Source organism: Delphinapterus leucas, chromosome 3 (assembly GCF_059928025.1).
Source record: "Delphinapterus leucas isolate spDelLeu-1000000601 "Yukka" chromosome 3, BTC_Dleu_Yukka2, whole genome shotgun sequence".
Classification (NCBI taxonomy): domain Eukaryota; kingdom Metazoa; phylum Chordata; class Mammalia; order Artiodactyla; family Monodontidae; genus Delphinapterus; species Delphinapterus leucas.
The window spans coordinates 58,463,363-58,477,369 of NC_143131.1; the positions used below are offsets into that span (position 1 = coordinate 58,463,363).

Sequence of the window (14,007 nt, forward strand, 5' to 3'; positions counted from 1 at the left end):
TACCATAAAATTCACCCTTTTAAAGTTTACCATAAAGTAAACTTTATAGTATATTCATGGGGTTGTGCAACCTCCACTGTCTAATTTTAGACTGCTTTCATCCTCTCCAAAAGAAACCTCTGATACATACTGGTAGTCACTTTCTATTTCCCCTCTTCCAATCCTTGGAAACTACTAATCTACTTTCTGTCTCTGTAAATTTGCCTATTCTAGATATTTCATATAAATGTAATCATACAATACATGGTCCTCTCTATTGGCTTCTTTCATTTGGCAAAATGTTTTCATGGTTCACTCAAATTGTAGCATGTATTAGTACCTTATTCATTTTTTAAATACCAATTAATATTGCATTGTATGGATATACTATATTTTGTTTATTCATTAATCAATTGATGGACATTTGAGTTGTTTCCACTTTTTGGCTATTACAAATAATGCTGCTATGAACATTTGTTCATAAGCTTTGTGTAGACATATGTTTTCATTTCCATTAGGAGTGGAATTGCTGGATGTTATGGTAACTCCGTTTATTTGAAGAAATGCCAAACTGTTTTCCAAAGCAGTTGTAGCATTTTACATCCCCCCCACTTCCCCATATCCTTGCTAATATTGTTATTATCTGTGCTTCTCACTATAGCTATCTTAGTGGGTGTGAGGTTGTATCTCATTGTCTTGATTTGCATTTCCCTAATAGCTAATGATGTTGAGTATCTTTTCAAATGCTTATGGGCAATTTGTATATTTTATTTGGAGAGATGTCTATACAGATTCTTTGCCCATTTTTATTTAGGTTATCTGTCTTTTTATTATTGAGATATGAGTTCTTTATTCTAGAAAAAGTCTCCTATATGTGACTTGCAAATATTTTTTTCCCATTCGATGGGTAGTCTTTTCACTTTCTCTATTTATGGTGTCCTCTGAAGCACAAAAGTTTTAAATTTTGTTGAAGTCCAATTTATCTTGTGCTTTCTTTTGTTGCTTGTGTTTCTGATGTCATATCTAAGAAGTCTTTTCCTAACTCAAGGCCACAAAGATCTACTTCCATGTTTTCTTCCAAGTATTTTACAGTGTTACCTCTTAAATTTAGTTCTATGATCCATTTTGAGTTAATTTTTGTATATGGTATGAGGCAGGGATCCAATTTTACTCTTTTACAGGTGGATACTCAGTCGTCCCAGCACTATTTGTTGAAAACTGTCTTTCCCTCATTTAGCTGTTTGGGCACTTTTGTTGAAAATTTGCTCAACTTCTTAAATCTGTAGGTTTATGTCTTTTGTCAAATTTCAGAAGTTTTCAGCCATTATTTCTTTGAGTATTTTTGGCCCCACCTTCTTTCTTTTCTCCTTCCAGGACTCTGATGACACAAATGTTAGGTCTTTTGTTATAGTCACTCAACTCCATGAGACTGTGTTCATTTTTTAAAGATCTATTTTCTCTCTATTGTTAGATTGGGTAATTTCTATTTTTATTTCTACAAGTTCACTAATTCTTTCCTTGTACTCCTCCATTGTGTTGTTAAACCCATCCACTTAGTTTTTTACTCCAATTATTATATTTTTTAGTTCTAAAATTTCCATTTGGTTCTTTTTTATATCTTCTACTACTTTGCTGAGATTTTCTATTTTTTCTCTGTTTCAAGTGTTTTTGTAGTTGTTCATTGAAGCATTTTTGTCTGCTTTAAAATCTGTCAGATATTCTAACATCTCTATCATCTTGGTTTTATCATTTATTGTCTTTTTTATATAGTTTGAAATCTTCCTAGTTCTTAACATGACAATCGATTTTCAATTGAAATCTAGACATTTAGGATATTGTGCCATGAGATTTTAGATCTTATTTAAATCTTTTGTTTTAGCTGGCTTTTTCTGACACAGCAATGCAAGTGGAAGTGGGGTTGGGGAGCATGCACCACCTTACTACTGCCAGGTTGGGGGGGAAGTCCAAGTTCCCCACTTGGCCTCCACTGACACCCAAGGTGGGAGGCTCCTCATTACTGGCTAGTGGGATGAAAGTTCTAATTCCCTACTTAACTTTATCTGACACGAGAAGAGGGGAGGGGGTTTGGGGCACCTTGTTATAGCCTGCTGAGGGTGGAAGTCTAGGCTCTCCACCAGACCTTTGCTGGCATGAGTTGGGGGGGTGGTGTCACATTTGGTTTTTTTTCATAGTTTTTGTCTGGAGTAGAGCATTTATTGTCTAAATGTTTTCTATCTGCTATACTGCCCCTTTACTGGTCCTTCAGCTAAAGAGAGTAATCCTTTGTTGGACCTTTTTTGGTCTGTACCATTGGCACTTCCAGGTAGCCAGCTTCTTCAGTTTCAAGTCTGGAACATATGAGGCAAAAAGAAAACTCAGGGAACTAACCATCATGTTCCTTGGGTTTCCAGGGCCCTAGATGGTCTGTCTTCTCTCCATCTTTCAGAGTCTTATGTTTGTTTTATGTGTAATATTCAAGGTTTTTCATTGTACTTAGTGAGAGGAAGAGGGAAAAGTAGGTCTACTCCATCTTCCCAGAAGCAGAAATCTAAGTAGACCTTTCTATAAATAGAATCATATTTTAATCACTAGGAGATATTAATAGTTAAAGGAACTTTGAAGTTAATCCTTTCCCAGTTAATAATAGTTCCCTTGTGTATCTCTTCTGTACATTCAAACTATATCTTGGGTTTGCTTTAAATGAGAAATGCTTATAGATTATATACACATTTCTATATACTGACTACAACTGTCCTCTTCCAATATTTGAATTAAATTCCTCTAAATAATTACTTTTTAAATGTTTTTTCCTTATTGTCAATCTGAACATATTTCAATGGAAGGCAATTCCTTAAACTGCCTAGTGTTAAAGGATTGAATGAGAATTCCCAACTTTCCAGAAGCATAAGATGGAAACATTTCTTAGAAGTTTTCTATTTTAGAAGCTTACCTGTATCTAATAGATTATTTCACTTCTCTTACTGAGTTTCTATATACTCACTAATAATTTACTATTAAAGATATTTATTTAATAACTTATGGGTTTCCAGTCCTATTATTTTTTCCAATAACCATTCCTCCTTCTCAAATATCTGCTCTTTTATACATATTAATACCTAGTAATGCTGTCTTTTATTGCCCTCTATCTGCCAGGCACTCTGCTAATGCGCTCCTAATATACTTTCATATTTAATCCTGTTTAAAGCAAGGAAAGTGAAGCTCAGAAGGACTGAACTGAAAGTGTTTGCAAGTACATACAAGCCCTCTGCCTCCCAGCTTCATGCTTGTTTTGACAGTGCTACATCCTACAGAGTAAGCATCTTTTCCTTCCAAAGTGAAAGCTTATAGGTATGTTTTCTCCCTTAATGGTATTTTGTAATTTCTACCATTCTTTGATTTTTATCTTGGTCAATTTTTTTACCTAAGAAACAAATTTTAATACAGAAATTTAAAATATAAGATATCTGTAATAGGTTCTGAAGTTAAACTCAAAGTTTATTTACTGTTTTTAACTTCAGTATATATCATTAAAAAGTACTGACAATTCTTCAAAGTTTTATCACATAAGCATTGCAGGACTGTATTTGGGTATAAAGAGAAAACACTACTGGGTAGCTGCTACTTCATGCACAAACTGTGCCAAGAGAAAACAAATAACAGGAAATATAAACTAAAATAAGCTGTGTTAATAAATCCTTGCTAATGATAAGAAGATTTACTGTTTAAAACATGTATTTTTAATTTAACCTAAAGGATAAAGATAAAAAGCCTACATGTCTAAGTATCTCTTTATTCATTGCAGAACTATTTTATATTAAAATTTTAATCCACTTTCATTTAAATTTTATAAAAGAATGGATATTTAATTTGCCTAGTCTTAATTTCAAAATACTGGTAATCAATATTTTTTCTTTCAAAAAATTTTGGCCAATAAATCCTCTCGCATACACTAAATAATACTTCACTTCTTTCCAATCCATTTCAATTATTTCCAAACCATTAATCAGGTGAATTCCTTACTAATTACTTAATCAATAGTTCTTTACATCGGTCATTATTTGCTATTCCTACACATTTAAAAAGTATTCCTGTTATTTTTCTTTAGCAAAGTAGAATACAGATACCACATACACTCTCATTTGTACAGAACAAGGCTCCCTATTCCATAATGGAAATTTTCAAATGCAGAAATAAACCCTGTTTGTTATTTGGACACATATCCCTGCAGATACACTGAACTACCATTTAGGAAGGTTTACATTAAGATTTTTTTCTTGGTAATCTATTCCTATTTGGGGGGCCTCTTTTTGCTGTACACTACTGTATTCAACTGCTATCGAATTACCATCAGAAAATGTTAAAATCATAATTACGAATATTTTAGTTATTTAAAATTTTTTTCTTGCCATGTTCAATTTCCTAATGACAGAAATGGTCCTTTTTTTTTTAACGTGTTTATTGGACACACTTTACAATGGTGTGTTAGTTTCTGCTTTATAACAAAGTGAATCAGCCATACATATACATATATCCCCATATCTCCTCCCTGTTGCATCTCCCTCCCACCCTCCCTATCCCACCGCTCTAGGTGGTCACAAAGCACCCAGGTGATCTCCCTGTGCTATGTAGCTGCTTCCCACTAGCTATCTATTTTACATTTGGTAGTGTGTATATGTCTATGCCACTCTCTCACTTCGTCCCAGCTTACCCTTCCCCCTCCCCGGGTCCTCAAATACATTCTCTAGTAGGTCTGTGTCTTTATTCCTGTCTTACCCCTAGGTTCTTCATTACTTTTTTTTTTTTTCTTAGATTCCATATATATGTGTTAGCATACGGTATTTGTTTTTCTTTTTCTGACTTACCTCACTCTGTATGACAGACTTTAGGTCCATCCACCTCATTACAAATAACTCAATTTCATTTCTTTTTATGGCTGAGCAATATTCCATTGTATATATGTGCCACATCTTCTTTATCCATTCATCTGTCGATGGACACTTAGGTTGCTTCCATGTCCTGGAGAAATGGTCGTTTTATACTCAAAATTTAAGTTAAATAAACTTGTTCTTTCGTAAAATGATTGTTGTTGCAAACGAAAATTATTAACAAGTTTATTAACAAGTAAGATGTCTCAGTATAAAAACACTTCCTAGTATTGGTACTCTAATTTTATCTAGAATATGCCTGGAAGGCAACAATCACTACACATTTTCAAAACATAATATATACAGCACTTGCAAGTAGGATAGTCAGAACTGTTGGCCTTTTGACACATTGACCATGTGAGGAAGAATATCATCAGCGGCATCATCACCCTAGGAAATAATTATCCAGCGATGCAAATTTAAAATATTCACATACGGTAAATTTATATAGAAGAATACTATGGGGTAAGGGCACTGCTTTTATCTATTCACTACCATTATTATAATTGAGTATATAAAAAGTCTACCTCTCCCATTTTGAATTATTTTCTGTTCGGAAAATAGAAGACATTTTAATTTCTCGTGATGACCGGTTACGGAGAGGAGGACTTGTTATTTCTAAGAGCAAGAACCTAGTTTTATATGAATACACGCCTGGAGACGTAAAACCTAATTTTAGAAGGCATTTAATTTCACCTACAAAGCAGTTGATGTGTTAGAAACAGCATACCTCAAAAGCTATCCTGCAATATTAGCAGAGGACCGTCCACCGAATCTATCCACTGAAGCCATTTCTATTTTTTACCAGCGGCGATGGAACTGTATTATTGTGGAATATGCGGCACGTTCGGTGTTTAATAGGCTCCCAGGGAAGGGCTGTCACTTTGGAGGTGGTCCTGAGGTATGGAAGTTGGGCTGGGGTAGGGTCGTCGTGCTCGGAGGCAGCCACACTTACAGGCCATTTTGGTCGAGGCCTCACAGGGCGGAGCAGCGTCCGTGCGGGTTCCTCCAGCGAGCCAGAGGCTCGGGCCCGCGCGCCGGCCGCAGGGGGCGCGAGCCTGAGCCCGGCGGCGCGCCGAAGCCCGAGGCTGCAGCGCGGGCTTAGAAACCGCTGCCACGCGCCGCAGGGCGTAGATCCATAAGCCCGCAAGCCCCGGCCACGGTTTTCCCAGCCCCGCCGCCGTTGCCAAGGCGACAGCCGCCTAACGTTCCAGCGGCAGGCCCCGCCCACGCCCAATCAGACCGGCGCTAGCTGGAGCCCAGATTTTCTTTGTTCCGCAGCCATTTCAGGGCCCGGAGGGGAGGCAACGCCGCTTCGGCAGAGGGCCCGAGCGCCGGAGGCGTCTGGGATGGTGTGGGACCGGGTAGGTGGCGTGAGGGTGCGCGGCCCCGGACTGGAGGGCGGGAACGGAGGCAAGCTGTTCGGAAGCTGCCTGACGGGCCGCGGAGAGAGGCGCCGGACCCGCCGCCGCATTCTCGGTGCCCGCCCTGCCGTTTGGAGCCGGCGGCGGCGGCGGCGGCGGCGGCGGCGCTGTTCTAAGCCCAACAGCTGCCCGCCCGGGCGTCCCTGGGGATCCGGACAGGGGGCTGGCGGCGGCTCTTCAGGTGTCCGAGGTTAGGACCTGAAGCCCGTTAGGGGCGGTGGGAAGAGGGTGTGTTCCTCGGGGAGCCTTTGCCCCCGACCATTAAACCGCGGCGTTTCAGGGCCCTGGGTACCGCAGTCGCTGCCCTGGGACACCTGCTTCCCGAGGGTTCTGGGCACTGTCGGGCGCTGCCCCGGATGCCCGGTCTTTGTCCCCGCCCGGCCCCCTCTGCCCGGGTGTCCCTGGTCCACACAGACCATCGCCACCACACTCCGCTGGCTGATCGCTTTCTCCAGGCGGTTCTTTCCACTTGGGGACTCATGGTTTCACGACATGTGTACATAATTTTAATGTTTGTAACTGTACGGGTTTTGCGTGGTTTTGTGTTTTTTGCGCTTTTGCCCTTTTGTACTTCTCTCACGCGAACGCGCTACAGGGAACTGCTGCTGAGAAACGGACCCACGCCACAGTCAACCTGTTTTGGGCATGGCTTTCATCCTTCAAAAACAATCGCCTGTTATTTGTTTCCTGATTTTAAAAATCAACTGGATTTTGCAAGGATTGCTTACAGTTTACGTCCGTTATCTTAACAATCGCTAATCAGTTCGGTTCTTCAGCAGATAAAAATGTAGAAATTTAAAGTTGGAGACTATCCACAAATTGATTTTGACAGTTGTATTAAGAAGCTCAGTAACGATCCTGCGTTGAAGCTCATGACTTCAATGATGAGTGCATAAATGGTGCTTTTCTTTTTTTTTTAATCTAAAGGAAAGATGTTTTTAAAGTACAAATTGTATCGTGGAATAGGTATTTGAAACTGTAAGGTTGTAAAATGGCTGTCCTGACATGCTCATTATTAGGATAACAAGTTACTTTTGGATTTTAAGTTTCTCTGTTTTATTAAATTTTCATATTAGAATGGTAAATAAGTTATGCCTAATGAAGCAGGGGAGGATTCCGTCTTTTGAAAATGATTCTGTTTTCCACTTTCACTCCCTCCTGCACCCCATTCTTCTTAGAGAGTGACTCTGCCAAGTTGAAAACTTGCAACTGCAAAAGAGAAATATTAGCTTGAAGGTGCAGATTTCTTCTTTACTCCTCAGCATATGCAACGCATAAATGTGTAAGTTTGGCAGTACGGTTTTTACTTCACCTAATTTAATGGGAGCCTAATGAACTATTAGTGCTCCATTTTCTTTTTCCTAAAAGGGGCCCCCACCAGATTAGCCTTGATGTAGTTACATCTTCATCCTAGATATTCATGGAATTACTAAATTCCTCCCACTGAAATATCTATAAAAATATTTTAAGGTAATCGAGCTTATTATCATTATATATTGTGAGCAGGATAAGCTTTTGGTAAAAATATGTATGATTCTGGTTGTAAATCTTTCCATTATCAACACTTGTTATTGTATTCATTGTTTTTATGACTAGTTTTTCTTCTTTATATAATGTTAAAGCCATCTCATGAGTCTGTTTTTCTAAATACTGTAAATGAACTGCATTGAAATATAAATGTACTATGTTTAGAAGAATTGCTTGCAGTCAACCATGTTGGATTCTGCAGATACTGTTTTTAGGAAAAGGAATTTGGTTATAAAGGAAACCAAACCAAGTGACATACGTAATGAAATAAATTTAGCAAATGTAAACTGCAGAGAAGAACACAGCAGTAAGTGGAAGTTATTTTTATTGCCCAGGGTGTAAATTATGAATATTTTTTCCTGGAATTGATATTTGAATATGTATTGGTGCCAAAAAGACCTTGTTCCTAAAAAAACAATTTGGTTTACCAGCAAAAGGGTGAGAAAGCTGAGAAAGTCAAGGTGATTGATTAACTGATGAAGTTTTTAAAAACAGTGGAGAATAATGCCACCTTCAGAAAGGAGGATGGGAGACAGTTAAATTCCCCAGGTGTTGAAAATCTTTCTTAGTTGGTTCCATTCAGCCCATGCTATGGTAGCTATCTGGTGAGTGTTGGCAGGTAAGAGGGGTCTCCTGGGTGGCAGAGGGTGAGAACTTTACAATGGAAGACAAATGTTTGCAAAAGTGGTAACTGTAGATTTACCACTACAATTACAACTACAAACTGTAATTGTAGTTACATGGATGGGTGTTAGTGTGGGAAAGAGTTTCTAGAAGCCACCCTTGCTGGCTCTAAAACCTCCTTACTAGAAGAATTCTTTGAAGTACTGTCAGTAGGTGTAATAAGTAAGAATGTTAAGAGTTCCAGAGTCTCAGTGGTTAAATGAGATAATGGAACAGGAAATAGGGGTGGAGATTTGTCTTAGAATTTTCTAGAGTTGATAGAACCTATACAGGAATGGTGGCTACATCTTATTTCCAAAATGGCACCTGATGGCAAAGCAAATATTTGAATTCAGAACTGAAGGAAAGCTGAAAGAAATCTCATATCTGAAAGGCCACAAGGTTTGAATTGGCATGTGCCTTTTTAATGGTTAAAATTTTTAAACAAAGCAAGTCTTTTCAGTGTAGTATAGCAGAAGCAGGAACTCTGGAGCCAGACTACTTGGATTCAGGTCTTGGCACCTTCCATAATTAACTGTGTAACCTTGAACAAATTACTTCACCTCACTGTGGCTCAGTTATCTCACCTTTTAAGGAATTAATCTTATGAGGATTAAATGAGTTAATACTAAGCTCTTAGAACTTGGCCTGGCATGTAGTAAACACTTCATACATAATAACTGCTATTATTATCATCGTCATGATCATTGGTATTATAGAAAACACCATAAAATAATAATCACTAATATCAGGACCATGAGGTAACTACTGTAAACCCTTTGATACATTTCCTTCCAATATTTTTTCTCAGTTTATTTGATCTTTACACAGCTGAGACTTTAATATTAACAATTTTGCATTCTGCTATTTTCACCTAGCACCATAAGCTTTCTCTTGCTATTAGATTATTTCATCAGCATCTTTTCAAATGACCACAATGTTTTTGTGAATTTCTCATAAGTAAACGTTTTACTGTTGGACAGTTAGCAAGTTTCTTTTTGCAGTTGTGAGAAACACTACAGTGAACATTCTTATACATAAAACAGTTTCTGTGTTTTAGATTATTTCATTAAAATAGATTTCCCAAAGTGAAAGTGTTGAGTCAGAGTATATGAACATCCAGAGCTCATGGTTCATATCGCCAAACTGCTTTTACTTAAGGGAATTTAATAAGGGACTTAAGTTGAGGAGCACAGCATTTATTGCCCTTTTGCTTGAGTTGGGAGGGAAGAGAGAGTGAGTTAACATTTTTTTCTGTATAACATACTGGGCATCATTTGTAGGCATTTAGCATACATTGTTACTTTTATGTACATTATGCTCATTATCCTAGCTCTATGTCGCGTTACACATGAGAGTTACTTCCATTTTACTGGATGGGAGAACTGAAGTATCGGTAAGTAAGTACTTTGCCCAAGGACTCAAGAGTGTTCAAGGCTGGATCTGAGTCTAGATCTGCCTCATTACAAAACCCAAAACTTTGTAAAGCTTTATGTGATACACATATTCAGAATCTTATAATAAATATGTATACATTGAATGAATACAAAATCTTTAAAGGAATCTTATAATTCACTATAACAGTGAATCTATTAACTGTAGATTGTAGATCACATTATTAAGATAGTGAAACTGAGCTGGAAGTAATGAATGAGTAAATTACAAAGTTAAAACAGGTAAGGCTTAACTATCCAAGTATATTTTAAAAAGGAAAAAAAAACTCCTTACCTGGATGAGATGTAATATGTATGTATGTATGTAATGAATGTAATGAATATATAAAGCTGGTTTCTAAGATGATTGCAGCAAGCATTTGTGGGTTAAACACTCTTTGTAAAGACCTCAACACAGATAGAGGAGAAAAAAACAAATCCATCAAATTTAGGGGAGGGCTTCCCTGGTGGCGCAGTGGTTGAGAGTCCACCTGCCGATGCAGGGGACACGGGTTCGTGCCCCGGTCCGGGAAGATCCCACATGCCGCGGAGCGGCTGGACCCATGAGCCATGGGTGCTGAGCCTGCGCGTCCAGAGCCTGTAAAAAAAAAAAAAAATTAAGGGTATAAGAGAAGTGACAAAGGCCCAGTAAATAACTATATTGAAAAATATGTTTAGTGAAACCCCTGGCAAAGTAAACTAAAATCTTAATAATAAATAAATAAATAAATAATTGAGATGTACAAGTTAAGGAGAATAAGACTACCAACAAGGTGTGTGAGATTAATTTTATACTGAAAACTAAAGAAAAAAAATTTTTTTGAGTCGTGTTTTATAATTGACTTTGAAGCACTCTGAAGCCATTAGTTAAATAATTATCAGTGAAGTCCCTGAAACCTCAGGTGCCAAAGTAACCACCATAGATGAAAAGGTTGATCCCAGAAAGGCCAAGATTCCATTGCTTTTGTCTTCACTAGGGAAGGAATTAGGGGAGAGAAATACTTCAGCAGATTGTGAGCGTACAAAATAGATACAAATAAGTGATTAGGAATAGGTGGTATCCATCAAAATTGTAAGTAAATGAATATAAAACATTGATTATTATGCTGCCATTAGAAATGTTTTTGAAAAATACTTAATGAAGTAAAACTATAGTTTATTTTAGCTAGAGCATAGGAAAGTGATGAGAAACATGCCAAATTATGAAGGACTTGTGCCCTTTATTCATTCAGTAAGCATTTTTAGTGCTGACATTGTCCCTTGTCCTCAAGAGATTTAGATACTGCTGTAGAGAGAGATATGTAAACAAAAAGGTGCAATGAAGTGTAGATAAAGCTCTTATGATATAAATCTGAGGAGACACCCAGTAAATATTTTCTGCTTTGTAGGCCAACTCAGCCATTGTAGTGCAAACACAGCCATAGACAATATGGAAACTAATAGGTGTGGCCAGATTTGATTGGTGGGCTTTAAGTAGAGAATCTCTTAAAGTATATACTAGAAGGATTTCAGGAAGAGGTACCTACCAAGCCTTGTGTTGCCCTAGCATGAGCCATTGAAAGATTTGAAATGAGAAATATGCAGCGTTGATTTGTGTGATTCATTAAGAGCAGAGAAATAGAGAAATAGGTTATTTTTAGGTGCTATAAACTAAGAAGAGAATCCAATTTTTTAAGTGGGCAAATTCACAGAAGAGGAAGTACAGCTAGCCAATAATCATGAAATAATGCTCTACCCCACCAATAGGGAAATAAAACAGTGAAATTTTTTTTTACCCATCATATTGGCAAAAGTGATAAAGTTTTACTAGTATGTATCGATAAGATTGTAGGGAAACTCAAACATTGAATAAATCAGTATAGCCATTTTAATTTTAAAGTAAAAACATTTTCGACCTAAGCAATTTCCATTTCTTAGAGAAACATAGGGGTATATCAGGAATCATGTATATTCAAAAATATCTTTGTCAGTTGCCACAGAACCTCCAGACTTCCAGGTCACCTTTTTTTTTTTTTAATTCATTTATTTAATTTATTTATTTTTGGTTGCATTGGGTCTTTGTCGCTGCACGCGGGCTTTCTTTGGTTGCGGCGAGCGGGGGCTACTCTTGTTGTGGTGCGCAGGCTTCTCATTGCGGTGGCTTCTCTTGTTGCAGAGCATGGGCTCTAGGTGCGCAGGCTTCAGTAGTTGTGGCTCGTGGGCTTTAGAGCGCAGGCTCAGTAGTTGTGGCACATGGGCCTAGTTGCTCTGCAGCGTGTGGGATCTTCCCAGACCAGGGCTCGAACCCGTGTCCCCTGCATTGGCAGGTGGATTCTTAACCACTGCACCACCAGGGAAGCCCAGCTCACCTTTTATCTCCTGCATTCTAAATCATTAAAAGGTCTATATTTGTCTCCTTTTTTTGAAACCGCTTAACAACTCTTCATATTCTTCTACTGTGCCCACTGGAATTTACAGTCCGTCATCCACAAAATCCAGTCTCAACCTAGCTACTGTTCTCCCTCCCTTCTCCCTAAAAATCCTGTTTTGGATTGTGTCATCAGATTATGTGACTACTACCCTTCATGATTGCTGTCAACTGCTAACTGTTCAGGTCAGTCCTCCTCATTTCTTAATTATTTCAGCTCCAGGCTCATTGCCTCTCTCTCTAATACCATCTCAGTCTTTATATTGAGATTAAAATGAGTATACCTGATCTTCCCTCCAGTGTTCTTCCCATCTGTTCTATCTTATCTCAGTCATTCACTCCCAAAGTGGTACCCTCTTGCATTGTCAATAACTACAGGCCCTCTATGGTTACCATTTCATGTTTTCTACTCCTTGACCATACTTCCTTTTTTAGTAGTTCACTCCTTCTAGTTAGTATCTCAGCCCCAACCTTCTTTTTACCCCAGTGGAATGGCCAGTCCATTGATCCTATTACTGTGTCCCTGCCATTCACCCTCTTGATGTTTTTACTTCCCTTTCTTACTCAGTTTAAATTCCATGGTTAATCACTCCTTTGGATAGCTCCCTTGTTCTTTGCTTGTTTAGTAGAACCATACCCTGGTTAAAACCAACTCTCTGCTTTCTTTGTGCCTGGCCCTATATAACTTAGTATGGCTGGAAGAAAACACACAACCACATATGACCACATACCTCACATTACTTGTTAATGCTGCCTGTTGATTATGCTGTATTTTCCTAGTCTGTTCACTTTTCTACTTCCCTCAATAACTGTTTCATATCTTCTTCAAACCTCCAATATAACTTTTCCCATCTTCATTTTCAGTTCATGACCTATTTTGTTAAGAAAATTGAAGCAATCAGAAAACTTCCACACACTCCCACCACCCCATGAACTACCATCATCTGTGTCAGTACTTGCTATCTTCCTGGTTTTCATCTTAGATGAACTGTTTTATGTTCTTCTGTGTGCTTTTGTACTAGATCCATCCTTTCTCCTCTATCATCTGCTCAAGGAATTGCTTCAGCTTCTGTCCTTCCACATCAATGTTTTTCTTTACTGGATTATTTCTGTCAGCAAACAGACAAGCTATTATTTCTGCCATCTTAAAAAAACTGATCCACTCTTCACCACCTGTTTCCCCATATTTTTGGTTTCCTTTTGCCCCATTATTCCCCGAAAGAGTTGTCTAAATTTGCTATTGCCAAGGTTTCTCCTCCCATACTCTGTTAAACCCACTCCAATCAGGCCAGTGCACCATTCCTGCTGAAACAGCTCCTTAATTTCTCCAGTAACTTCCATGTTGCCAAATGCCATATGTCCTTGATTCTGTTCATCTTACTTGACCTATCAGCAACATTCAACAGAGCTATTTCTCTTATTCTTGAGACACTTTCTTCTTTGCTTTGCAGGATACTTACACCCTTGGTTATCTCCTACCTCAGTGCCTGCTTCCTTGTAATTCTCCTTTGCTTTTCTTCTCACAGACCTCTTAGTGTTGGAGAGCCCCAGAGTTCAATCCTTGTTTTTTGTTTTTCATACATACTCAGTCCATTGGTAATTTCATTCAGTCTCATGGCTTTAATTACCATCTAAATGCTAGCAATGCC

The 14,007-nt window shown here is 38.3% G+C and overlaps 1 protein-coding gene across 3 annotated transcripts in view; it reads left to right on the top strand.

The window, feature by feature from the left end:
- Positions 1-6,170: 6,170 nt before the first annotated feature.
- TNPO1 (transportin 1) overlaps positions 6,171-14,007 on the top strand; it is a 90,016-nt gene continuing 82,179 nt past the window's right edge. For 2 of the 3 annotated variants that reach the window (XM_022595366.2, XM_089908987.1), the window contains exon 1: positions 6,171-6,268. In XM_022595366.2, the coding sequence (XP_022451074.1) occupies positions 6,254-6,268 (15 nt within the window). In that variant the 5' untranslated portion in view covers positions 6,171-6,253. Of the gene's footprint in view, positions 6,269-7,245; positions 7,611-14,007 lie in introns of those variants that run through there. The other variant, XM_089908986.1, reaches the window with a different exon arrangement.